Source organism: Cebus imitator, unplaced genomic scaffold (genome assembly GCF_001604975.1).
Source record: "Cebus imitator isolate Cc_AM_T3 unplaced genomic scaffold, Cebus_imitator-1.0 Scaffold442, whole genome shotgun sequence".
Taxonomy (NCBI): Eukaryota; Metazoa; Chordata; class Mammalia; order Primates; family Cebidae; genus Cebus; species Cebus imitator.
This window is the reverse complement of record NW_016107757.1, coordinates 843414-868735: the sequence shown is the minus strand read 5'-3', so window position 1 is coordinate 868735 and position 25322 is coordinate 843414. Positions and strand designations below refer to the sequence as shown.

At 38.9% G+C, this 25322-nt stretch overlaps 1 protein-coding gene across 1 annotated transcript in view; it reads left to right on the top strand.

Annotated features, from left to right (window-relative positions):
* CCDC81 (coiled-coil domain containing 81) overlaps positions 1-25322 on the top strand; it is a 48074-nt gene that overhangs the window by 11032 nt on the left and 11720 nt on the right. The window contains exons 2-10 of the mRNA XM_017510625.2: positions 5757-5818; positions 7261-7417; positions 12287-12543; positions 14418-14497; positions 16699-16820; positions 19787-19910; positions 22174-22261; positions 22688-22834; positions 23787-23891. Coding sequence (XP_017366114.1) covers positions 5757-5818; positions 7261-7417; positions 12287-12543; positions 14418-14497; positions 16699-16820; positions 19787-19910; positions 22174-22261; positions 22688-22834; positions 23787-23891 — 1142 coding nt within the window. The remainder of the gene's footprint in view (positions 1-5756; positions 5819-7260; positions 7418-12286; positions 12544-14417; positions 14498-16698; positions 16821-19786; positions 19911-22173; positions 22262-22687; positions 22835-23786; positions 23892-25322) is intronic.

The following is a 25322-nucleotide window of genomic DNA, read 5'->3' as shown; positions in this document are numbered from 1 at the left end:
CTGGCCGAAACAGCCGCGCTGGTGACCGTGGAGCACCTCTGCCCGGGAATTTCCTAGTCTGTGGGCAATAAAAACACGGCGTCCACTCACCCTCTGCGCTTTCACTGGGAGCTGCAATCCTGAGCTGTTCCTAAACGGCCATCTTGGATCACCCCCTTCCTGCCTAAAATTTATATAGCTACCCCTGCTTTTTTTTGTTTCTTTTGGTTAGCATTACCCTGGTGTATTTTCCTCCAACCATCTACCTTTAATCTATGTTTTTAGATTTGGGGTACTTTTTTTTTTTTCTCCTGGTATTCCCATTATGGGTACACATCTTCTGCAGTTGCCTCACAGTTTTTGGATATTGTTTGTTTGTTTTTCCAGTCTTTGTTCACTTTCCTTTTCAAGTTTCCTTTTCACATCTTCAAGCTCAGAGGTTATTTGCTAAGTCACATCCAGTCTATTAGTAAGCCAATCAAAGGCATTCTTCATTTCTGTTACGGTGTTTTTAGTTGCTAGCATTTATTTTTGGTTCTTTCTTAGGATTTCAATCTCTCTGCTTATGTTGTCCATCTGTTCTTGCATGCTGTCTACTATACCCTTAGTATATTAACCATAGTTGTTTTAAATTGCCAGTGAGATAGTTCCAACATCCCTGCCATGTCTGGCTCTGATGGTTGCTCTGCCTCCTCACATTGTATGTTTTGCCTTTTAGTATGCCTTGTAATTTTTTCTTGATAGCTAGATGTGATGTACTGGGTAAAAGTAACTGCTATAAATAGGCCTTTAGTAATGTAGGGGTACGGTGTGGGGAGTGGGGAAGAATTCTATCGTCCTATGACCTTTAGTGAGCTTGTGCCTCTGGACTATGAATGTTACAAATGTTTCTCAGTTTTTTCCTTTCTCCTGAGGTAGGGCAGAATGGCTAACTTGGGGTGAAGTTGGTCATTTCCCTTCACCCAGGTCAGGTAGGCTCTGGTAATATCTCAGCAGGTTAGGATTTGGTGAACTAGTTTCTTCTGAGGGCAGGTCCTTAAGAACAATAGAGTGCTCTGGCATATTTAAAAATGGTATTTTTTTTCTTTCCCCAACAGAAGCACAAGGAGATTTTTCTCTCATATTTACCTGGATATTTAACTGTGGGAACCTGGCTGAGCTCTGGGAAGTAAACCTTACACTATGTGGGGACCCTCCTCCATGACTTGGTCCCCCTGGAGGTTTTAACTCTTGGTGTTGTCTACACCGAGCCTCCAGATATTTGTCAATTAAGTTTGGGTTTTCTTACCCTAGCATTGGTTCTTGATGCTGTTTCTGCATATGAGTCTGTTTTAGAAAACCATTCCTACTGGTATTTGCCCTTCTGTCTTTCCAGTTTTACAGTAGCAGTTTGCCCTGTATTCTCCTTTATCTTATGGGTCCAGGAAGAATTGTTGATTTTTCAGTCTGGTCAACTTTTTAGTTATTAGGATGGAGAGGTGACTTCCTTACATACAGAACCAAGAACTGGAAGTCAAATGAAAATTTTTAATAGAGAATAAGGATGGGTGTGTGCCGAGAATGGCTAAAGAAGGGATAATTTGAGCTGAGTTGTGCAGAATGAGTTTAAATTAAGTGAATGAAATGCATCAGAGAGGTAGAGAGTGAAGGTGTGGTGAAAATGCCTTTGGCAAAGAGAATGACAGGGGCAAAAACTCTATGGTAAGAGTATGATGTAGCCAGGTACAGTGGCTCATGCCTGTAATCTCAGCACTTTGGGTGGCTGAGGCAGGCGGATCACAAGGTCAGGAAGATTGAGACCATCCTGGCCAACATGGTGAAATCCCATCTCTACTAAAAATACAAAAATTAGCTGGGCATGGTCATGAGTGCCTGTAATCCCAGCTTCTCAGAAGACTGAGGCAGGACAATCGCTTGAACCAAGGAGTCAGAGGTTGCAGTGAGTCGAGATCATGCCACTGCTCTCCAGCCTGGTGTCAGAGTAAGACTCTGTCTAAAAAAAAAAAAAGTATGATGTGATGGAGCAACTGAAAGACAGTTATCTGGCTGCTCTGTAGATGTGGGGAGGGAGTATATTCTAAAGTGGGCTAGAGGGAAAGGAAGAGGTCAAGTAATGTGGGGCCTTGTAAGTCATATTAAGGATGTTGACCTTTAAGTTAAGCCTGATGGAAAGCCATTAAGTGTTTTGAGCTGGAGGTCAAGGAGATGTTGAATGATATGAACAGTTTATATTTGGAAAAGATCACTCTGGTTGCCATGTGGGGAATGAACAGGAGTACCTACAGCAATAGTCTTGATGAGAACAAATGGTAGCTTGGTCTAAAACTGGTAGTAGTAGAAATGGAGAGGAATGCAATGATTGAAGACAACTTGGAGGTAAAAACATACAGATTATGGTGATGGACTGGATGACTGGGGTGAGGGATAAGAGAAGTCTCAAGGATGACTTCTGAGTTCCTGGCTCATATAACTGAATAGATAGTGGTGCCATTCATTGAGAGTGAAATCCTGGATAAAAGACAAGATTTAAGGGAAGAAAAATTATGGTTTTGGGCAAGTTGAAGGGCATTTGTGAGATGTCTAAGTAGGCAGTTGGATAAATGGGTCCAGAATCCCAAAGAGGAGGTGGCAAGGAGTCTGGGTCTGTAAATAAACATTCTGGAATATTCCTGAGTATGGGTGTGACTGCTGAAGTGGAGAGTATAGAGTGAAAAGAGGAGCAGCCTAGGACTATACCTTGAAAGACCCTATCACTTAGTGGTTGGGTTGAGGAGGATAAGCCTGCAAAGGAGACTAAGAAGAAATGGCCATTTAGGAGAAAACCAAAATGATAGTAGTAGTATAAAAGCCAAAAAGAGAGGTGCTTAAAGACAGGGCAATTGATCAACAGTGTCAGACATGGCTGAGGGCTCAGAAGAGGTGAAATTAAACACGTTCATTGAATGTATTAACAAAGAGACCACTGGTGACTTCAGCAAGGGCTTTCTTTACTGGTAGAATGACAGAAGTTTAAGTTAAACTACTATTTATTAACTTTCACAAATGAGCTATTGCAAAGAGGATGAAAATAAACTTCAAACTCAGCAAAACACATAAATTAACTTTCATCAGTGTATATATTCATCATTGTATATTCTTGCTGGTTCTGTATATCTTAGAAAAGTTTAATAGTATGTAATTATAGTGCTTAGAAGGCTCTGTCATCATTTAACAGAGGTGAACTGGGTAAAACTTGAGTCCATGGAGGCAGGAAGGCTATGGGTCTTCCACATAGCACACTGCTCTTTTTCCATTGCATTATGCTCTGGGAAAATGTTTCTTTGTTCAAATCATCCTTTACTATTCTGCTATACTATTCTGTATATCAGTATTTTGATTTTAGAAGGTAAGTTTAAAACATCAGGAAACATCTGGTTTTTGACATTAATGTCTTTTTCAAGCATATATTATTATACAATTTACAGAATGGGCATGTGGCTCTTTTTTTTTTTTTTTTTTTCTATAACGATCATATATAAGATACAGTATTCCTGTTACTTGGCACTGTGTTCAAACATATGGTTTTTGAGTGCATGAAATGTTAAGAATTTTAAGTCAAATGAAGATTGAACTGAATATAGAGTATATGTCTAAGGATTAGTTCTTTATAGTAGTGATTCTTGGCATTTCAGTGTTTGATTGAAATAAATAACAACCCTGACTTCCCTTAAAATATAGAAGTACTATATTCTTCAATTTACTTTTTAGACTTGATATTTTTCATTTTGAGATTTCATGATATCCTCTCTGACTCTTTGGGATGTCAGAAAAAGTCAAATTTAGAAATTACAGTCTGTAAGATTTCCAAATCTATTCCAATTGAATTGCAGGGGCCTGAAGCTTCCTAAGGCAAATGACATACATAATTTCCTTTCTCTTCAATGCGAAACAGCAAATTTTAATTTAGAATAGTTAGTTCTGCTCTTATATAATGTTGTCTATTAGGCTTTATGAAATAAAAAAATACAGTGGGCTTGAACACATCATCCAAATGAAGAAAGACAAAATCCTGAGATTTTCAATTAAACTCAGCTGAGTCTTTTCACTGGAATTTGGTTGAAAACTATACACTTTCTCCTGGCTCTAATGAAATCATTTCCTCTTTAGTATAGTTGTTTTCCTAAAATATGAGCTTTTAGAGGTTAAAGACTTTTAGAGTCATAAATTTAACAATTTTGACTTAATAACTTTGAAAGTTCTGCATGTGCATCTGGATACTGAGATTTTGCCTTCGTGAATTAATGAAATTTTTGGTCATAATGAAACTTTTAATTCAGTGTACATTTCACCCTGGTTCTTAGTTCTTAGCAGCCAGTAGTAGAATTCGTTGGGCTGTGGGGGTGGGGAAGGAATGGGGAACAATGTAGGATGGGCAGAGTAGGGGAAATGCCTGATTATAGAAAGTGATTAGTGAGGGGCAGAATGTTGGCCCTCATGCTCATCGTAGCATGCAGCCCTAATTTTACTAATGGGCGAGTGAGTTTCCATCACCAAACTTGTTCCCAGATATTCATAAGAGTCACTGCTACTTCTCAACCACCAAACCTGCCTCTTCCCTGGCCTATTAATAAAAATATTTATAACTCTGATACAGTATATCATAATTAAAGGACTCCAGTCTCTCTGCTTTAGTTAGTGGTTTAAAATGTTAGAAAAAAGATAAACTAATAAAGCAAGCAGCTTCCAAAGGGGAAAAAGGATTGGCCTTTTGTTACCAACTGCATCTGTGTCTCCAAATGACAGGCTGGTTAATGTCACTGTTCTTGATTTTTATTGTGAGAATTAAAACTTAACACTCTTGATTTGCAAAGAGTTCCTAACTGGAAAGCATCTTTGATAAACACATTGGTTAAGTCTGGAATGGCAATGTTAACACAGATACAATTTTCTAGACTCCAAAATATTACCCATACCTAGAGTATATGTTCATATCACACATTAACACTTCAGTTATTGGCAAATACCTATTTTTCTACCACAATTTTTTGGAACACAGCTCAGAACAAGAAGATAAACAAAGAAGGCTCCTCCAATCACTCAAAATTGATAGTGCAAAGTGTATGCATTAATTCAAAGTAAAGCTCCTTGTACTACTCAAAAGTGCGTTTTTAAAAATTATTATTTTAGGCTGGGCACAGTGGCTCACTTCAGCCTCCTAAAGTGGATCCTAGCACTTTAGGAGGCTGACGTGGCTGGATCACCTGAAGTCAGGAGTTCCAGACCAGCCTGGCCAGCATGGCGAAACTCCATCTGTACTAAAAGTATAATTAGCCAGTCATGGTGGTGGGTGCCTGTAATCCTAGCTATTAGAGAGGCTGAGACAAGAAACTTGCTTGAGCCTGGGAGGAGGAGGTTGCGGTCAGCTGAGACTACCCCTGCACTTCACCCTGGGTGACAGAGTGAGACTCCGTCTCAAAAAATACGTTATCTATTTTAGATATACTATTAGTATATTTGTTATTTCCAGAACACAACATATAAGAAGCAATGAATTATGTCTGGTCCAGGAGCCCACAGAACACTAGTAGCACAAGTGACAGTTGGTAATTTAGCAGTGATAGATGTGTAGGAAAAATTAATGTACACACAAGTCTTTCATGGCTTAGTGGCCTTTAGCCTTATTCTTGTGTTATGGAATGGTATGAGATTGAACGTTTTTATTAGTCAAATGGCATATAGTAGACACCTGATAAATGGTTGCTGAATGGGTAATTAAGTAAAGGCTTTTTGAATTTCAGAAGTCTCTATTATCTGGGGGAATGTTTCAGAATTTGTGCAATGGCAGTTAACCCTGCACAAGGTAAGATTTATTAATTTATTAATTTAAATTAGTTAATTTGTCAATAAATTAAATTTCTTTATTAATTTTAGTGTAAGCTTCTAAAGGATTTTTCTTCCATAGTCTTGTATAATTTTACTGGGAGCAGGGCAGGGCAGTACACTTCAGAGCTATCCCATTTAACTTTCAGTCCTGTGATTTTCTGATGCTCATGCTTTGGACTTATGGGTAGTGCATTTAACAAACATGAATTTTATTTTTAGGTGATGAATTGTAAGTTCTGCTCTTCTGGGGTTACAGAGTGTAGTGCTGATCAGCCTGGGTGTGTGTGAAGAAACTAGATAGTTCTGTTTGTCTGTAATCTGATAGCTCCTGGCATAGCTATAGAAGGATATAACACTTCTTGTCTTGCCTTATTGCAGGGAATAGATTTTACTTGAAATATAAGAAGACTTGCCAAAATGAGAAACTTTGCCCAGGGCTGGACTGTTCCCTCCTGTTAAGTCTTGAGTTTAGATGCCATAGAACTGGATAGAGATTTGGGGAGGAGCCTGAGGGAAGCTGGGAAGTTATGGAACTTTTATACCCCATTCAGAGGTGCTACTGTGAGAGCTCTTGGGCAGAATTCATACTTCAAATTTATTTCATTTGGTTTGAGAATTTGAATTTGTTATCAACACTTAAACTTGGGAGAATTTATATAATGTTTTGGAACTTTTCCCCTCATTTTCATTGAAAAATCATCAGATATAACAATACTAGTCTTCCATTGCTACATGGTAACACATTTGGAGTTCAAGATGCTCTCTTCCGTTTAGATGGCATGTGCAGTCTGTAGCCATCACATTCCCTGGCTGGCTACCTTCACTCTCTTGCTTTCTTTTTTGGCTCCTGTAGGCATTTGAGTTTGTAATCCTTGAGGTATGGTATCTCCAGGGAGACAGGAACCCAGTTTGAGAGCCAAAAACATTTGCTTCTACCCATCAGCCAGGATCACTATATTGCAGCATATGATTTGGATGCTGGGTTGTCTGATTTTAAGTGGCAGACATAAAATCTAAAACTGGGAATAAGGAAGCAAAAATTCTCATACCCTCTTAAATTCCTCTAATGGCAGATGATTAAAATGTAAAATGTCACAAAATTTCGGACAGGAGTAATCTTGGTTAAAGATTAAAAGATGCTATGGCATTCATACAGATTTTTTTTTAACCTTTTGATGATACAGAGATGAGAGATCTGATGTCTGTAAATCATCATGGACCAATGTATTTCATTTTATTCTAAGCTTATTTGAAAACTTAGAATTATAAAATGCTATAGCTGTATACAGTCCTAGAGATGACTGGATTTTTAAGGCCTAAGCTTTCTTGTCAGGTTTTTTGGTTAATAATATTAAGGATTATTTTTTCTTTACTCCTTCAGTGAATTCTGTTATTTATTTATTTATTTTTTCCTTTCAGGGTGTTCATATTCCAGGATTTGGAACTTTTACTTTCATGAGACAAAAGCTTGAGGTGGGAAACAACAAATTTATCTTAATCCAGAGGCCCGTGTTTATCATGGCAGAGAAGCTAGTGCAAATCCATGGACTCAAACAAAACAAAGTATATACTCCCGGTAAATAATTTTGTTACATAGGATTTTCCATGAAGGTTACTGTTCTGGGGATAAAAAAATGAAAGGACAAAGCATAGCCAGTGCTGCTGTCTTACCTTCTGATTTGAGGAGTCTGCTTTTCACAAGGTGCTTTTGGCAGAGGGAGGGGCTGAAGTAGAAAAATAATAAGAGTCTTCTTGAAGGCCATTTGAAACCCCAGTAACCTAAGAGGCAGGAATGAAAAACTCTGATGTGACATGAAGAAAAATTTATATAAAAGCCACACCACAGAGCTGTAAGCCCTTTATTCATATTTCAGATCCCAAGAAATTAAACGTGATTTTCTAAGGAAGAAAAAGTTACTTAGGATCTCTGGTTGGGAGAACTATAGTCAGTATCAGCTGCCAAAAAGATAACTGTGCTTCTATCATATGTGTAATCTGAATTATTAAAATTTGAAAGTTAGAAGTTGAATAATTCCATAAAGACTTAATGCATACCTTATATACCTTTCTCATACCCTAAAGCCAACCTACCTCCCTCCATCCCTTCCTTCATTCCCCTTCCCTCCCCTCCCCTCCTTTTCTTCTTCAAATATTTATTGAGGACCAACAATGTGTCAGACCTTTTTCCAGGTGCTTGAGATAATAGTGGTAAACAAAATAGGCATAATCCCTGTCACAGGACGCTTCCATCCAGCTTTAGTGTGTGGACTTTGTAACACCTGCCTTGGTTATTTAGTGGCTTCCTGATTCCTGGCTATGTTCCTTTTGACCTTCCTGACTGTCCCTGCTCACCGCCCCATAAGGGGCTGTAACTATCCTCTAAGTTAATGTTCCTGAAAGTTAATTTTCAGAGTCACTTGAGTAACTTTCTACTTTCAAAAGAATAATATACTGGAAAAACAAACGCCAACAAACTATACTTAGAATTTGTTAGGTGGGCTTGATGAACTTTTCAGCTATTTTTACCTAGAATTTTTTTTTCTTTTCTTTTTTTCCCCCTTTCATGGGAACAAGAAGAAAAGCCTAGAGTTTTATGTCAGAAGAAATATATTATATTTCATCAAAAACCTATCAGGGAAAATGAAAATAAAGCTAACATTTTTGCAAAAACATCTGTGCCTTAAAGTTCATTTTCCATCTTGGATCTTGTAGTCTAGTCCAAAAAAGTAGTTTAGATCTACAATTACATTTTTTACTAGGTAAGGCAATTTCAGAATTAGACATAGATGACTGAATTGGTTCAAAAGAATAATTCTAGGCTGGGCATGGTGGCACATGCCTGTAATCCCAGAATTTTGGAGGCTTAGAGGAGAGGATCCTTTGAGGTCAGAAGCTCAAGACCAGCCTTGGCAACATAGCAAGATTCTGCCTTAACATAAAATCATTTAAAAAAATGTAGATGGGGCCAGGTGCAGTGGCTCACGCCTGTAATCCCAGCACTTTGGGAGGCCGAGATGGGTGGCTCATGAAGTCAAGAGATCAAGACCAACCTGACCAACATGGTGAAAGCCTGTCTCTATTAAAAATATAAAAATTAGCCGGGCGTGGTGGCATGCACCTATAGTCCCAGCTACTTGGAAGGCCGAGGCAGGAGAATAGCTTGAACCTGGGAGGCAGAGGTTGCAGTGAGCCAAGATCATGCCACGCTACTCCAGCCTGGTGACAGAGCGAGACTCCACCTCAAAAAAAAAAAAAAAAAAAAAAAAAAAAAAAAAAAAAAAAAAACTTAGGTATGATGGTTCACACCAGTAGTCCCAGCTACTTGGGGGGGCTGAGGCAAGAAGATCACCTCAGCCTAGGAGTTCGAGGCTGCAAAATAATAATAATAATAAGAAGACAAGGAAATAAATAAAAATTTAAAACCCTCAAAGAAAAATTTCTGTCTACAGTTTAGCTTTGGGGTTATGATTCTTTATCATTAATTAACTAGGTAACTGTATTAGTCTGTTCTCACACTGTTATAAATAACTACTTAAGACTGGGTAATTTATAAAGAAAAGAGGTTTAATTGACTCACAGTTCTGCAGGCTTAACAGGAAGCATGACTAGGAGGCCTCAGGAAGCTTTGGCAGAAGGCAAAGGGGAAGCAAGCACATCTTACCATGGCAGAGCAGGAAAGAGTGAGTGTGAAGCTGAAAGCACCACACACTTTTAAACCATCATATCTCATGAGAACTCACCCACTATCATGAGAACAGCAAAAGGGAATTCCACCCCCATGACCACCTCTCACCAGGCCCCTCCTCCAATTTGACATGAGGTTTGGGCAGGGACATGAATCCAGACCATATCTGTAACTAATCAAACATTTTATAGTGGGTTTCAAAGATGAGTAAGACATAGTTCTTTTGACTCTAGCATAGATAATTAATATATAAGAAATGATGAAACATGATTAAGTGCTATAAAAGCTAAATTGATCAAAACTGGATCAAATGCTGTGAAGCCCAGAGGAGAGCATGCCTAACTCTGCATTAGGAAGATGACATGTGAAGAGATCTTAAAGGATGATAAGACTCTGTGAGCAGAGAATCTGGGAGAAGATATTTCAGGATCAATATGAACAAGTCAAGAATATAGGAAAGAATGCAGCCTGTTAGGGAAGTAATGGGTGCTTCTGTATGGCCGAGTCATATCATTGTGGAGGCAAGCAGAGGAAGAAAAGATGAAAATGGCAGGTAGGCGCCAATTGTGAGGAGCCTTATATGGTGTGACAGGACTTTAGAATTCATCCTGTAAGCACTGAGGAGCCACTGAAAATTTTTGAACAGGGAATTATCTGTACAGATGAGATTAGTTTAGAAAGATACTCTTTCAGTTACAGTAGTTTAGTAAAATATAGTAAAAGCCTGAATGAAGACAATGGTCATCAGGGGAGAAATGAGGGTATCTACTCATGACACATTTCAGATATAGAATTGGTAGGGCTTAAGTTGAGAGTGGTTGGTAGGAAGAGGAAGGAAGGCATTTAGTATGACTCAGATTTCTTGGTTGGAGAACAGATGGGTACTCATGCTATTAACTGCCTTTATAGAGAAGGAAGGGGAAAGGTGGATTTTGGTAGTGGACAAAATAGTGAATTTGCTTTTCCACATGCTGAATTTGACATACATGTAGGGATATTTAGGTAGAGGTGATTCCAGAGCTTAGGAAAGGGGTGGAAACTAGAGATCAAGATTTAGATGTTTACTCAGGAGAGGATGTACACTCAGAAGAAGAGATAAACAAGGACAAAATCCTGTAAAACAAATAAACAAACCTCAGTATCTTATAAGAAGTAGAAGAGGAGGGAAGCCAGCAAAGGAGACCAAGGAAGAGGAAACTGAAGAACCAAGAGTGGTATCATGTATACAAGAAAAAAAAAAAAGGGAGGTCATGAGATATAGGATTTGCAAAGTATCCACTGACTTGACAATCATGAGATGATAGTGTCCTAACTCAGAGGAGTGGTTTGGAAGACACATTGCAGAGAGGGGGTGGGAAAAGGGAGGGGAAAATCCAGAGGCAGGCAACACAGCCTTCTTTTTAAGAAATCTGCATATTTTTTGTCTGGCATCCAGAAAAAAAAAATGAAATTTGCATATTTTAAAAAAGGAGGGAGTTGGTTAGAATTACTGTTAAATTGTGCAGGAGACTGCAGTGAAGCTCATGTCTTGTTAATTCTCATCATTCAGCAGTGGTGGACATTTGAAAGGATAACTCACGCTTACTGAGCAAATGTTTAGAATATTCTCATATTCTCTGTGTCCTGTTTATCAGTGGACCTTGTTGTTGTCTCTCTGGCTTTGTCATCTTGATATTCTTTGCTATTTACCCGTTTTCTGACTTGTGAACTTTATATTGCTCCTACATCTGTTCTAGTTGAATAGATCCTGTGCTTCCTTCAAGATAGACATAATTGTATTCCTTTGTAATGTTACATGTGGGCTCATCAGAGAGAAAAAGCTTTATGTGAGTCATTCAGTCTGACACCCTTGTATAAGACCCTATTTCATTTAAATGGTAACTTCTAGTGAAGATAGCTATCTTTTAAAAATATTCAACACTTGTAGGTATTTGTAATCATGTAAAAATGTCATAATAACTGGAGGATATAGGCAAACAGATCAGCTCATTCTTGTACTGCTATAAAAAATTACCTGAGACTGGGTAATTTATAAAGAAAAGAGGTTTAATTGACCCATGGTTCCACAGGCTGTACAGAAATATGGGTCGGGAGGCCTCAGGAAACTTACAATCATGGCAGAAGGCGAAGGGGAAGCAGTCATGACTTACATGACTGGTGCAGGATGAAGAGAGAGAGAGGAGGGAGGTGCTACACACATTTAACAACCAGATTTCATAACTCACTCACTATCATGACAACAGGGGGATGGTGTTAAACCATTCATGAAGGATCCACCCCCATGATCCAATCACTTCCCAAAGGCCCCACCTTCAACACTGGGGATTACAATTTGACGTGAGATTTGGGTGGGGACACAGATCCAAACCCTATCAGCAAATATTTCTGCAGTATGTCCTGAAAGATAAGGGAGATGAAGACTTTAGGAAAACCTCTGAGGAAGAGAAGCAGTTAGTTATTACCATGTGTCCTAGAGAAAATCAAAAGCTTGTCTACAGTATTATTTAGAAAGCTAATTGTCCTTATTTTGAGCATTGAACATTATACTTTTAGAGAAAATTGTACTGATTAATATGTTAGTTACTACTTGTGTTAATTGTCTGCAATAATAATATTACACTGGGTACAACTAAAGGCTTCAACCAGAGGATTTTATTTTAGGGTACTGAGAATCAGATAATTATTTGTGAGTATGTATGATATGTACTTATTGTAATCACCACTTTCTTTCTTCCATCCCAACTGTCTTTTCTCCTCTAGGTGATATCCCAATTGTTCCACTTAATTTTGTCATGATAGCCCTGGAGGGTCCATTTAACAGAGACGTAGTGGAAGGATGTGTGAAGGAGACCTTGCTTTTTTTATCGCGATCCATTTCCATGAAACAAAATGTGGAGTTTACATTCAAAGGAATTGGGGTCCTCATGATCAGAGACAGCAAAGTGAAGATGAGGTTTTATAAAGACTTCCTTTGTACCATGGATGGAAGTGGGGCTATAGCAAAGGCCCTAGCAAATGTAAATTAATGTTTTCCTTCTCCTAAGTCTTCTCCTAATTGTAGTTCTGACTCATCTAGAGGTGTGTTGTAATTAAGAAAAACGAAGGTTGATATATTTTGAGTGACAGTTACCTGAAGTGCATGGACGTGCTTGTTTATACATGATTAACTCTTTGACAAAAAAGGAGGGCAAAGGAACTTTAAGTGTCAAAGCCAACAGGGATATAAATTGTAATGGAAACAGCAGAGTTTAAGCAAATGAAACAGTCAATCTACAGGATTTATTGAATACTTAGTGTACCTCAGATACTCCTGTGGGAACTAACAAAGTAGACATAAATGAATTGAACTATGATGGAATGTTATGTAATCCTGTATCCCCCTAAAGCAAAACCCTGATTTTTTAAATGAAAAGGCTGTTAATATCAAAGTCTACCCATTTCTCCTTTTATGAAACTCTGGGATAGGGACTTAGGAAATAGAGTTGTGCATAATGAAACTCCTGGTGTTTTTTACACAAACTGATTTCATGTAGGAATGCTAACAGGACTGCCAACCCTGTGTGTGGAAAGTGGGAAACATGCAGGAGAAAACTTTGCTTTTCCATGAAAACACAAGGCAAGATTTGCAAGTCCATAAGCAAGGCCAAAGTGGCTAGCTCATCTTTAACCCTCAGGGATTCTGCTGAACTTTGTAGCTTCAATATGTGTTTAAAAGAGAATATAGCTTCAAAACCAACCTGGTCAGTCCCTCTCTGGCCCCGGCCACAGGGTGGGCAGAAAAAAAAAAAGAGAAGATAGTGTTTCCCTTAACCTGCTGAACTCTAAAGCACATCTTTTAAAGAATGTTTTCCAAAAGAACTAGTCCTGAGAGATGCTCTATGAAAAAAGAGTTTGGAGGTCAAACTGACTGAAACTGCTGATTGAATCAATCACCCTCATGGACAGAGGGACAGAACACATCAACATGTTAAAGGAGCTGAGAAGTCTGGCTGGAAAGCAGTCAGTTTAACTGCCTGAATGTATTTAATCATGGAATTCTAGGTTAATCCAATATCTCATTAATGTCTCATTAGCTCTGTAAAACACATTTTGGAAAACTGCTGTAAAGTGGTGGGAGTGAGAGTTTATTCCCAAATGGCCTGTAACTTAAAACTGTCTTGTAGAGTAGTCCCCCTGGAAAGCTGTGTGCTTATTTCAGTAATGCTGCTTTTGTTAGAAATATTTTCTATATTTCTTTTTGGGAATTCCCTTCAAAGGCTTTTGTAAGCTATAGCATTCATGCAAAAATAATGATTTTATATATTCTATACTAAAAATGTGACAATGTGTCTATTATAATTATATGATAATTATAATAGCCATTTGTTCAGTATTTACTATGTGCTAGCTACTTACATAGAGCACCTCATGGAAGTGCTATTAGATCCTTTTATTATCCCCACAAACCTTAGTACCTAAGGCCACATACCTGTTAGCGGTGTAGGGATTTGAACATGAGCCCACCTGACTGGAAAACCCTTCTCTTAATTGCCTAATTTGGGCCAAGAGTGGAATTAGACAGCTTGCTCATTTTCCATGTATTTTTAGGAAGTCTGCTATCTTTTTAAAGATATCTAAAATAATCTGTCAACTCTGAAGGCAGTTCCCAAAATGGAAATGGTTTGAGAAAATGCAACACCAATGGAATTGCTGTGCAGCTACCCAGGGTGATTACTTTGAAGAATGAGATCATTTCTCATTGGATTTTTAAGCTCTGGACTTTAAGCACTAAACAGAAACAATGACAACAGAAGTATTGTGGTAGACTTGCCTATAAGCCTGCAGTTTTTTTTATTTGTCTGAGTCCTGGACTGCAGCCTACACGTAACCTTGCTCTCTCTCTATGCCCTAGAGGCCTGGCACTGTGGACTCGGTGTTGTCTAGCAGAGATGCCCTGGTGAAGCGGCCCAACAGTGTGCTTGTGTTTCCAAAGTGAGTGCTCTGCTTCATGGGTTCGGGTTCCTTGAGGCACTAGTGCTCCGTGGTGATCTGCTGATCTGACTGAACAGTGTTTCTCATCTTTTTATAGCTCATGCTCCTTTTAAAGCATTCTGTTTGTCTCTCCCTCTCTAAATGCACCAACAAAGAAGAGTTTAGTGCATACATTTTATGTAGTTAAGCTAAATAACAATGGACATTTATTCTCCACCCCAACCCCCACCCCACCGACCGAGTCTTGCTCTGTCACCCTGGATGGAGTGCAGTGGTGCAATCTCAGCTCACAGAAACCTTTGCCTCCTGGGTTCAAGCAGTTCTTTCCTGCCTCAGCCTCTCAAGTAGCTGAGATTACAGGTGCATGCCACCACGCCTGGCTAATTTTTGTATTTTTAGGACAGACGGGGTTTCACCACATTGGCCTGGCTGGTCTTGAACTCCTGGTCTCAAGTGACCCACCTGCCTTGGCCTCCCAAAATACTGGGGTTACAGGTGTGAGCCACCGTGCCTGCACCATTTATTCTTCTTAAAAATTACCTTTCGCTCCCTGGAAATTCTGATACTACTTTCCAGCAACCTTAGTCCCTGCAGTATTAGTAAAGCTCTTCTCACCTGCTGAGCTTTCCTTTACTTTGTGCTAGCTGCTTTTTCTTCCTGCAGTTCAGCCAATTTCCTCTCTGAGCTCTGATTTTTACCACTAAATGGGTTAAACAGATAACCAGATAAGTTAGAATATGGAAATAGCTCTACTCCATGAGTGCAGTGGGTGTTACCGGTGACGGCATATTACTGTATTTAATCTTCATGACAACCATGTGACATATGTATTATAATTCTCCATTTTATAATGATACAAAATTAATTTTAATTTTTTTCTTTTAAATAAATGAAGCAACATGGTGCACTATTGAGAACAATGGAATGGAGTCAGGAGACTTCAGCTTTATTTCCAGTTTGGCCATCACTTATTCATTGTGTCCCCTTAATTATGTTCATAATTTTAATTGCTGTGCCATTAACCACTGTGCATTTCAGGTGGAGGGAGTTTGGAGAATAATAACTAGCTTCCTAAAGATTACTTTAGGAAGTATGAGTAAAGTATAAAAGTATGAGAATTTCTCAGGTGTTTTGAGTGTGACATCCTCTTGTGTTTGTTGCTTTGGACCAACCCCCTCCTGGAAGAGCTGTATGACACATACCTCAGAAGATTCAGTGTGAAGGCCAGAATAACCTTAGAGATTGTTTAGTTCAACCCTCTCTTGCACATGAAATGGCCATGCAACTAATAAGCAGCCAAGCTAGAAATAAGACCGTGGCTCCTGGTCCAGTGTTCTTTCCATTTCACCATATTGCCTTACTCATTAAAAATAAATCACTGGATTGAAAACAATTTTATTTTGATTGTTTTGGAAGGCAAATGTGGCTGTTGCCTTTCATATATTTTGGCTTAGGCACTCCAGGGGGGAAATAACTATAGTTGGTCAAAGAACAGACATGGAGGATCCATGAAGTCAAGGGCCTGGAAATGGACATGGGGACTTAAATACTCAAAATAATTGTTGGTGTTTTATTTATGTGACATTTGGCCCCTGAATTGACTGAAAGTATCCCCACCCTCACTCCCTACTCCAACCTAGTACTCTGTGCCTGAAGCCAAAGAAATCCTACAACTACACACACTAACTGAACATCCCCCTTCCTCCCCCACTACAAATTGTACCTTTGCAAGTCCTTCACTTTTGTCTGGGGTGAGGATGAGGAAGTGAAGTGGAGATGGAAGGAGGAGACAAATGGTTATTTTGGGGCATACTCTACCAGGCTATTAATCCTTACCTTCAAGCTATCCATAACCTCCTTTCACTGTATCACTCCATATCATCTAGTTACAGAACTAGGATATAGAAAATTCAAACGGAAACAAAAACCAGTGACGTAAATAAAGGATGTCAAGGCAATTTCTCTATATGCAAGCTGCTTTTGAGCCTAGTTATAGAGCGGAAGGTCTTGGGCAGCTCCCAGAAAGCCTTGGAAGAAATTAATATATGATATGTATTCAGCAAATCAGAGCACTCATCCCTTGAAGAAAGTGGGCTATTTCAAAATCAGCCAGCTGGATGGGTTGCTTCCAAGAATTGAGAGTTCACACAGTCACCTGTTCAGGTTCAGTGCAGCAGAAAAACATATTGGCTTATTCCTAGGATTGAGCTCAAGGAGATGGAGAACAAACTGCCTATGGAGACCCTTGTAGAAGAATGTGGAGCAAATAAAGAAAGGAAGTGCAACTTAAAAGACCAGTCAGACAAAGAAGAAGGCATCAGAGGTAGGCCAATGATTTCTAGGTATAATCTGTCCCTCTTTACTGCTATGAGCCAGCCATATTTGCTTAGCCCAAAGTAAATAAAGTTAAATTTATAAACTATCACTGTATTATTATCACTTTTTTTTTTGAGATGGAGTCTCCTTGTTACCCAGGCTGGAGTGCAGTGGCATAATCTCAGTTCACTGCAACCTCCACCTCCCAGGTTCAAACAATTCACATGCCTCAGCCTCCTGAGTAGCTGGGATTACAAATGTGTGCCACCATGCCTGGCTAATTTTTTTATTTTTACTATAGATGGGGTTTCACCACATTGGCCAGGCTGGTCCCGAACTCCTGACCTGAAGTGATCTGCCCACCTAGGCCTCCCAAAGTTCTGGAATTACAGGCATGAGCCACTGCACCCAGCCACAAATAATCACTGTATTATTTCTAACAAATATGTTCTATTCCTAGAATCCTGCATCTGACCTTAATTATGAGCTTAATTACTTTATGAGCCTTAGATCATATGACTCTCAGGGTCTTAAGTCATCAACTCTTTGCTGGCTCCCCAAAGCTCAAAGGGTCCAAAACTCAGATGACTACAGGGTCCAGGCAGGTAATGCAAATGCAGCAAGTGGTCTGGATACAAGTGAGTTGGAGACATGTTAGCTTAGTTAACATTTCTTATGAAAAATGAAGAGTGGCAGTTTTACCACTTTGATGTCTATAGAAGAAAGCTAGATTCTCATACTTTTGTTTGCATCTAATCTGTTGTGATAGGTTGTTCAGGAGGAAGCATATGAAGAAAACCCTAGGATTCCAAAGTTTTTTTTTTCAACCAAAGACTTTTTTTTTTTCTTTTTGAGACGGAGTCTTGCTCAGTTGCCCAGGCTGGAGGGCAGTGGTACGATCTGGGCTCACTGCAATTTCCACCTCCTGCTTTTAAGTGATTCTCCTGCCTCAGTCTCCCCTCGAGTAGCTGGGACTACAGGCATATGCCACTATCCTCGGCTAATTTTTGTGTTTTTAGTAGAGATGGGGTTTCACTATGTTGGCCAGGCTGGTCTCGAACTCCTGACCTCAGGTGATCCACCCACCTCGGCCTCCCAGAATGCTAGGATTACAGGTGTGAGTCACAGCATGAAGCCCCAAAGACATTTTGAAAGGGTCCTAGGGACCCTAGGGCTTGTCAGGCCACACTTTCAGAACTGTTCCTCTAGTAGATTGTTGCTTTGTGGAACTGTGGCCCAAGTGGTATCAAATCTTCTGATTTTTCCAATTTTAGTATATGTACTACTGAAGTGAGCACAAATCTTCTGATTTTTCAAAAGAAGCAGAGATCCTTACTTTAATGTGAAATCTATTGGTTGTTAAATGTTGACAAATTTTGTTGATATTAAAACCAAAAAGTGCTGATTAGGCCAAACAAAACATACCAATGGGTGAACATTGGCTTGTGGATGTCAGTTTTCTATGTGTGATCTACAGGATCGCATGTAAACTTTTAGCCTAATATTCACATGCTTTCATTTCTCTAGTCTCACCTCTCACTGTGCCCTACACAGACCCCTTCTTTGGGCAGAATTATCTATTCATGTTGTTTTTTTTTTTTCTCTTTGAGATGGGGTCTACTCTGTCACCCAGGCTGGAGTGCAGTGGCACAATCTTGGCTCACTGCAGCCTCAATCTCCTGGGCTCAGGTGATCCTCCCATCACGGCCTCCTGATTAGGTAGGACCACCGGTGTGTGCGACCATGGCTGGCTAATTTTTGTACTTTTGTAGAGACAGGGTTTTGCCGTGTTGCCTAGGCTGGTCTTGAATTCCTGAGCTCAAACGATCTGCCACTTTGGCCTCCCAAAGTGCTGGAATTTCAGGCATGAGCCACTGTGCTTGGCCTATTCATGCTCTTCTAACATGCCTGCCCTTCCCCAACTTCAACCTTTTGTTCATTTTTTTTTCCTGCAGCCAGAATTGTCCTTTTCTTTCAATCTATCTCCATCCTACTTACCTTTTAGTACTCTTTTCACATCTCACTTCCTCCATGAAAACTTATCATTGAATTCTGAAGTGGTTTGTCTCCTCTGAACATGTCAAATGTTTAAAGACTGCAACATTTGGCCAGGCACAGTAGCTTATACCTGTAATCCCAGCACTTCGGGAGGCTGAGGCGGGTGGATCACCTGTGGTCAGAAAACCAGCCTGGCTGCCATGGCAAAACCCCACCTCTATTACAAATACAAATACAAATACAAAAAAAAGAAAAAAAAATTAGCTGGGCATGGTGGCACATGCTACTTGGGAGACTGAGGTGGGAGAACTGCTTGAACCCGGGAGGCAGAGGTTGCAGTAAGTTGAGATTGGCTCACTGCACTCCAGCCTAGGTGATATGGCGAGACTGTCTCAAAAAAAAAAAAAAAAAAAAAAAGGGGAGGAATTTTAAAAAAAAAAAAAAAAAAAAAAAAAAAGACCGCAGCATTTATTGTGACTTAGACATTTTGCATCATTGTCCTAAGTTGTTAGTTATTAAATATATATAAAGCACTTAGCACTGTTAGCACATAAGATGACCTCCAAATGGGAGCTCTTACTTTTTTGTTTATATCTTATTTTTCTCTTCAACTATATCTATTGAAAGATCTTTACAGGCAAAATATCTAAATCTACAGACATCAAAGTTGGGAAACTGCCACTGTTCATTTTTCTTAAGAAATGTTAACTAAACTAACATGTCTTCTGGTCATGTTATATTCAGCCCACTTCTTCCATTATATTACTTGCCTCTTTGTATCCTCTAAATGCTTAGCACAGTGCTTTCTTTGCAGATATACAGCAAAAACATTTTTTATACCACAATAGGACAAAGGATGATTATTTAAAGATAAGAGAGTATATCAGATAGGAAAATTTCTCTTGGCAAAAACTACCCAGTTAGTGGTTTGAGAGTTGACAGGAAACTCACTTTCATTCATTCTTTATTCCATAGATATCTCCTCACCCAAGAGACTTCGAGATAGACAAGCTTTGTTCCCTGCCAGAGTGACAAATGTCAGCTTGCTAGAAAAGTCTGAGCGAAGTGGGAGTGGTGGGAAGATTATGACCCCTGAAAGGTAATGCATTGACTTTTTTTTTCTGTTGTACTTTACTAAGAATATTTTTGAGTCATTGCTTGATGTGGGGAATTGTAATTGTTTGTTAATTCAGTTATCCAGTGTTGAGAACTTTCTATATGCAAGGTGATGGGAATAATAAAACTGACCAAAGTTCACCACCTAGTGGGAAAGCCAGACATATGCAGATGGATAAATTGCAATTCAGTGGGATATGTTATGACACAGATGGAAACAAAATAGCACAGAGTTGGGATCATCCAACTTTTCCTGTAGATTTGGGCTTCCCCTGTTTTCTGAGAGCTTGGATATTATGATGTGACACAGTGTTATATTTACATCAAATTGCAAAGTAGTTTTGCCTAACACAGCCGGCACTCCATTAGTTCTCAATAAACATTACTTGAATGAATGAGTGTATTACAATTTATCATGGTTGTTTTCTTCTTGTGATGGTATGTCAGAAGATTTCTATAATATTTTCTCCTTCTCTCTTTGGGTAGGATACTTTTTAAGACCTCAAATCAGTCAACCATACTCAACCATGCTCATTAAGTGTTTACTGAGCACCCAACTTTGTACTTTGCATTGTGTTGCCAAACTTCAATTTATTAATGTGTCAAAATTTATCAGCTATCATATGTGCAATTTATGTACTTTGTGGATTACTAAAGTCATGTTCAAAACTCTAAACATGCTTGTTTTGGATAATATCACTGTTATGAAAGATAATTGAGAATTCGATGTATAATCCCTGGGAATTTAATTCAATACAACAAACACTGAACACCACCATGTGTCAGGTACTATTCTAGGCACTGAAGATTCAGAGTTACGTATGTATAAACCTGCTATTATAAAACTTACAATCTTGTAGGAAGACTGAATTAAATAAACAATGGATGCAATGAAGACAACAAAAGTACAGAGGTTGACAGTTGTCCTGATGCAATGTCTGAGTCAATCTGATTGTCATTCTTTCTTGTAGCTTTTAAGAATCTTTCTTATTTCTTGATGTTCTGCATGACTATTCTTAGGAGTCATGACTTTCTGGAAAATTCTTACCTGTTATTTTCTAGAATATTGTTCGTTGCCATTCCCTTTATTCTAAAAATTCAGTCCAATTAAATTCATGTTTGAGCTTCTGAATCTGTTCTCTATTTCTCAACTTACTTTTAAATATTTTCATTCTTGGCTGGGTGCCGTGGCTCACACCTGTAATCCCAGCACTTTGGGAGGCTGAGGTAGATGGATCACAAGATCAGGAGTCTGAAACCAGCCTGGCCAACATGGTAAAACTAAAAATACAAAAGTTAGCCGGGCATGGTGGCAGGCACCTGTAATCTCAGCTACTCAGAAGGCTGAGGCAGGAGAATTGCTTGAACCCAGAAGACGGAGGTTGCAGTGAGCTGAGATCATGCCATTGCTCTGCAGCCTGGGCAACAGAGCACGACACTGTCTCAAAATAAATAAATAAAATAATAATAATAATAAATATTTTCATTCTTTGAGCTGCTCTTTAGGTGATATTATCAGTCCTATTTTCTAATGAATTAATACTAGCATTAGTATTAATACTCACCCCTAATTAATCTCCCTCCACCACACTGACCACAGGTACCTCCCACCTGAAGAACTGCACTGGTTTGTTTGCTTGAAATATCTTTACCATCAGACATCTACACTGTTGCTCCCTTACTTCCTTCAGGTATTTACTCATATGTCACTTGCTTGGCGAGAACTTCCCTGGTCATTCTCTTTACAGTTTAACACTCCATTAATTCAGCATTGCAAGCCATTTATCATCAAGGAACATACTGTAGAGTTCACTTATTTATCTTGTCATTGGCTCTCTATCCCCATCAGAATGTTAATTACATGAGGACAAAGACTTTTGTATGTGCGTATTTTGTTCTTCATTGCTTCTCTTGTGCTTAGAGCAGTGCACATGGTAAGCACTCAATATGTTTCTGTGGAATGAACACATTTCATCACCATTTCATAGAATTGGTAACTGAGACTTTGCAAGATTACACAGCTTGTCTGATGGCAGTCATGTTGTAAGCAAGAAAGCCAGGATTCAAACTCACCTTTATCTGACACAAATTCAGATTCTGTTACATATTCTTAACCTCTATACATATAGCCGCTCTGAAGTAATCCACTGAGATATTTTTCTTTATATTTATACTTGCCTCTAAAATTATTATTGCTTTTGAGGTCATACTGTATGAAACATTAATTAATTGCATTGTTTTTATAGCTTATCATCTCCAGATTGTCTGAAACATGACAGTGAGATGAAGCCCAAAACATCTCCAGCTTGCCAGGATCATAATAAGGCAGGACAGGTACAGTGTTTCCAAACAAATAAAGCCCCATCAGAATCTTATTCTGATTTTTGTTTCGCAAAGAGAGTTCTGGGAATCTCTCTTGCTTAATTATATGGGTCTGGCTCAAGTACTCAAGTATTCAGACTCAAAACTGGACTGTCATAAATCTATCTACTAGTCAAGATATACTGGTAAACAAAAAAAGATTTGAGAAATCCCTTTCTTTGTTTCAGTTGCTATAAATACTTCTGATGAAGTGAGAGTTCAGAAAATTCTTCAGAGTGTTTCTGGGCTCCACTCTGCAAATTTATTTTGCTGTCACTAATATATCCTTTAATAACATGTTTCTTGATACACCTAGCCGTTGGAAAGCTTGTGAAGGGAAAGTGAAAGCAAAAAGGTAAAAATGTAAAAATTTATTTGTCCCGAAATTTGGGATTGTAGGAAATGTGCTATGTGTGTTTGCAACGAGCCCAACGAAATTCCCCGTTGTACTACAGTGAGGAAAGGAGGAAGAGAGAGATAGAAGATGAGAGACTCATACAGCAATATCAGATGCTGAAAGATCAGGAGGCTCTCTTCAGACACCAGGTAGTCCAACATCTTGATTAGTCTTTAATATGGGGTAGTAGAACATGATTATATAATGTAATTTATTATTTATTGACACAGGGTCGCACTCTGTCACCCAGGCTGCAGTGCAGTGGCACAATCTCTGCTCACTGCAGGCTCAACCTACTTGGGCCCGGGTGATCCCTTCCACCTCAGCCTCCAGATTAGCTGGGACTACAGGCACACGTCACTATGCCCAGTTAATTTTTGTATTTTTTGTAGAGACTGGTCTTCAACCTCTGGGCTCAAGCATTCCTCCCACCTCTGCCTCCCAAAGTGCTGGAATTACAGGCATGAGCACTGAGCCCAGACTAACATGTAATTTAAAAATGTTCCATCATATGTCTGTACTGTGACATATTTAGTCATGTATTCACTGTTGGGCTAAAACTTGTGTTGAAGTTTTCACCAATATGAACAACAATGGGATGAATATCCATGTAGTTGGATGTTTGCACATCTCACTGATTTTTTTTTTTTAACCCATAAAATCTGAATTTTAAAGGTGGAATTATTGGATTTATGTTATTTTATTTTTTTATTTCTGATAAAACATAACTCTGGTGAAGGCTTTTACCCTTCAGATTCATGTCCTATTTCAAGCAAAGACAGAATGGCACTTTTATACTTGCTGTTTCCAGATTTACATGGTGTCTAATAATTGACCCTAATGCCTGCCCTTTCCTGCATTTGTGATGAATTCTTCCATTCCTTAGATCTCTCTAGTGGTGGTACCTAAAGGCCAAGGACAAGAAATAAAATACCTTTCCCAATCTACTTTTATAAATTTATAGAGATATCAGAAAATACAAATGCCTCAAAAAGGCAGATTTCTACCATGGTTGGATTACTTTAATGTAATAGAATTAAAATTTTTAGAGGGTCCACTTCAATATGTAATTAAAAATTAAACTTTTTTTTTTTGCAATAGATGAAAAGTCTGGCTATTAGAGAACAGAATCAGAAAAATGCTGCCTATAATCTTGGAGTTGCTGAAGCTATAAGAAACCACAAGAATGTGAAACCGGAATTTTATGTAAGTCTTTTAAAAATTTCTATTGTTAACACTTACCCCATCTGTGAGTCTTTGGACCCACTCTCTGTATTTTAAGTCATGCCTTTTATCTTAAGCAGCAGAGTTGACAAGTGGGTGATACAGTTTGAAGTCGTCTTCTAGGGCAGGCCTTGTCCAGTGTCTACAGCCACACTTTTCACATACACTGTACTGTTCCCATTAGTCACTGCAGCCCTTATTAATTATGGTAATTCTCAACCAAGACCTGGGATGGGTGGAAAGAAGGGAGGAGTATGTTACTAAAGCCCAGCCCCAGGACCTAAGAGAACCAGCAGAATCAGCATCACCTAGGAGTTTGCTGTAAGTGCTGAATCAAGGGCCCTATCCCAGACTTCCTTAATGGGTATCTACAGTGGAATAAGATCACCAAGTGATTTGTATTCACATTAATGTTTGAGAAATCCAGATTCAGATGGTGGTGAGCCAACTGCTTCACTGCTTGATTTAATGATTTCAATCATCATGTGCCTACCTTTATTTCTGCCTAACATTTTCTCTTTATATAACATCATCTAGGCAGTCAATGCACTGGATGTAAATCTAATAAAATGTTTTATCTATTTATCATCAAACATTTATTAAATTCTTCTATGACAGCCACTGTGCTGGTGTCTAGGAATACAAGGTTCCCTCTTGTGAAGAGGTCTCTAGTGGGAGAGACAGACTCTTAAAGAGACAACTGTGTGGTATAATAAATGTAATGATAAATCTCTGAAAAGGGCACTGAAAGAAGCAAAAGAAGAGATTCATTAACCTAGACCAGAGATCTGGGAAGACTTTCTGGCATACAAGAGTTAGCTAAAGAAACCAAGGGAGGAAGAGCATTCCAGGCAGGGAAGCAGGGAAAGAGGGACGGAGACAGAACATGGGGCTTCTGAAATTTAGGCATGATCTTTCTCTTTTCTTATATATAAGCTCCAGATTATATTTATCACTGTTCACTGTGTATCTTTGATATATTTACATATATCTTAAATTTTAAAAGACCTAAACAGAACTTTTGATTGCCTTTGTAACCTGTGCTTTTCTGTTTTCTCATGTTAGTAAGTGGAACCACCAAGCAGCCATTTTTGCACAAAACTGTGTCTAGTTATGATCCCAGCATTCCTTTCTCTGTTCCTGACATCCAATCATCTGCAAGTCTAGCTGCTTCTACCTCCCCAGTGTATCCAATATCTGTTCAAATGTCTTCATCTTTAATGTTGCCACACTGAAAGTGCTGCCAAGCCACACTGTTAGGCCCGACTTCGGCAATACTTCCCTTAGATTCACTGCTTACATTCTTGCTCTACTACAATTTATTCTCCACAAAGCAGCCAAAGTAATATTTTAATATGGTTAGCCAAAACATACTATTTTCCCATTTAAAACCTCCACTGGCATCATGTTGAG